We start from the raw sequence: 2,049 nt of genomic DNA, 5'->3' as shown, positions 1-2,049 counted from the left end.
CCTTCATTTGAAGTGTACAGTGACAATAGCCCAGTTACCTACATACTGACATCAGCTAGACTTGACAGTAGAGTAGAGTAGAGTTGATAGTAGAGTTGACAAGACACAGATGGCTTTCTGATCTTGCAGACTTCAACTTCAGTATTCATCACAAGCCTGGGAAAGCTAACGCTGATGCAGATGGATTGTCAAGGCTACCAACTGACATAGAACAGCATATGCTGGAATGTACAGAAACCGTACCTTGTAAGGCTCTGAGCACAACTATCAGCAGTGTTGGCTCAACAAGACTGTAGGACAGCCATGGTTCAGTCTCTGACCACTGACATTTATGCACAGAATACTTCGGATTTGGGAGAGCAGATTGTCATTCCGAAGGAAGAGCTGAAGAACTCTCAACAGACAGACGAAATCATTCAGCATGCTCTCAAGTTTCTCACCCTTGGAAGGAAACCAACTCAGAAGGAAATCAGGGCAGCTCCTGCTGGAGTAGCCACATTACTTCATGAGTGGAGGAAACTTGTCATTGCTGATGGACTCCTGTACAGAGACTCTGTTGTGGCTGGTCAAAAGCGTCGACAGCTGGTGCTCCCGTACAAGTATCATAAAATAGTGCTGGAGCAACTCCACAACAAGATGGGTCACTTAGGAACAGAACGGGTGTGTGCTCTTGCAAGAAGCAGGTTTTACTGGCCAAAGATGGCCAAGGACATTGAGCATCACATCACAAAGGCGTGTCCATGCTTGAAGAATAAAGTGCCAACAGTGCATGACAAGGCTCCAATGGAACATTTGAAATCCACAGCTCCAATGGAACTTGTGTCAGTTGATTACCTGAAACTGGAACGAAGCAAGGGTGGATATGAGTACATCCTGTTATTAGTTGACAACTTCACAAGATTTGCTCAGGCATACCCAACCCAGAATAAGTCTGGAAAGACAGCAGCAACTAAGATATTCAATGACTTTGCCATGAAATTTGGTCTCCCTGCCAAACTCCACCATGACCAAGGGCGCGAGTTTGAAAACCAGATGTTTGCTGAATTGCAGAGACTCACAGGTGTGACAAAATCCAGAGCGACGCCATATCACCCCGAGGGAAATGGCCAAGTGGAAAGGCTGAATCGCACTTTACTGAGTATGTTGAAGACTTTACCAGAGGATCATAAGTCAAACTGGGCAGCACATGTCAACAAGATGATATTCGCTTACAACAGTACCAAGAATGATGCTACTGGATTCTCACCATATTTCCTTCTGTTTGGAAGAAATCCAAGACTTCCAGTGGACTTAATGTTTGACCTCCCTGATGATTACCCTGAACGGAAGTCAACATTTGTGCAGCAGTGGGAACATGGGATGCGGAAAGCATATGAGGCAGCGGCGGAAAATGCAGCAAAGGCAGCTCTGAAAGGCAAGACTAGATATGACAAGTCAGTGCGTAGTCAAGCGTTGCTCCCAGGTGATCGAGTTCTCGTTCGGAATCTCTCTGAGCGTGGAGGACCAGGGAAACTTCGTTCTTACTGGGAGGAAACCATTCACGTGGTAGTTCGCAGGATGGCAGATGATAGTCCTGTGTACGAAGTGAGACCTGAGTCTGGAAAAGGTCGAACTCGTGTGCTTCACCGGAACTTGCTGTTACAGTGTGATGGCCTACCAATAACAGTGCCTCAGCCGAAACCAAGCAAACCGACCAGCAGGATGCAGAATGTGGACAGTGGCAACAGGGATGTCAATAACTCAGATGACGACGATGAATCGTCGGATGATGAGTTGTACATTGACTTCACGCCACAGAGTAGAAACCAAGGAACTTCTGCTCTACCAGCTCGTGTAAGACATTTACCACAGCCTGAACCAAGCCCAGTATCCACGCCTGTACAGCCTGAACGTCGTCAGCGAGTCCCGCCCAAAAGGTTTACGTATGATCAGTTGGGTGTACCATCGATTTATGAGATGAATACAGGAGTGCAGGCATATCCGGGGTATCAAATCAACCCAGGGTATGTGACAGCCCCTCCAGGTGTTCATGGTTACCAGTTTGTCTAG

General features: G+C 46.9%; 1 protein-coding gene across 1 annotated transcript; it reads left to right on the top strand.

The window, feature by feature from the left end:
• The first annotated feature begins 303 nt into the window (after nucleotides 1-303).
• LOC135464364 (uncharacterized) lies at nucleotides 304-2,049 on the top strand. The gene has a single exon (XM_064741790.1). It carries the CDS (start codon nucleotides 304-306, stop codon nucleotides 2,047-2,049), a length of 1,746 nt encoding a protein of 581 aa, XP_064597860.1.

This window comes from Liolophura sinensis, chromosome 4, assembly GCF_032854445.1.
Source record: "Liolophura sinensis isolate JHLJ2023 chromosome 4, CUHK_Ljap_v2, whole genome shotgun sequence".
In the NCBI taxonomy this organism is placed as follows: domain Eukaryota; kingdom Metazoa; phylum Mollusca; class Polyplacophora; order Chitonida; family Chitonidae; genus Liolophura; species Liolophura sinensis.
The sequence above is the reverse complement of the archived record's forward strand: the minus strand, read 5'-3'. Positions and strand labels throughout refer to the sequence as shown.

Coding starts and splice junctions, on each gene's coding strand:
- LOC135464364 (XM_064741790.1), top strand. CDS start 304: ATGGTTCAGTCTCTGACCACTGACATTTATGCACAGAATACTTCGGAT.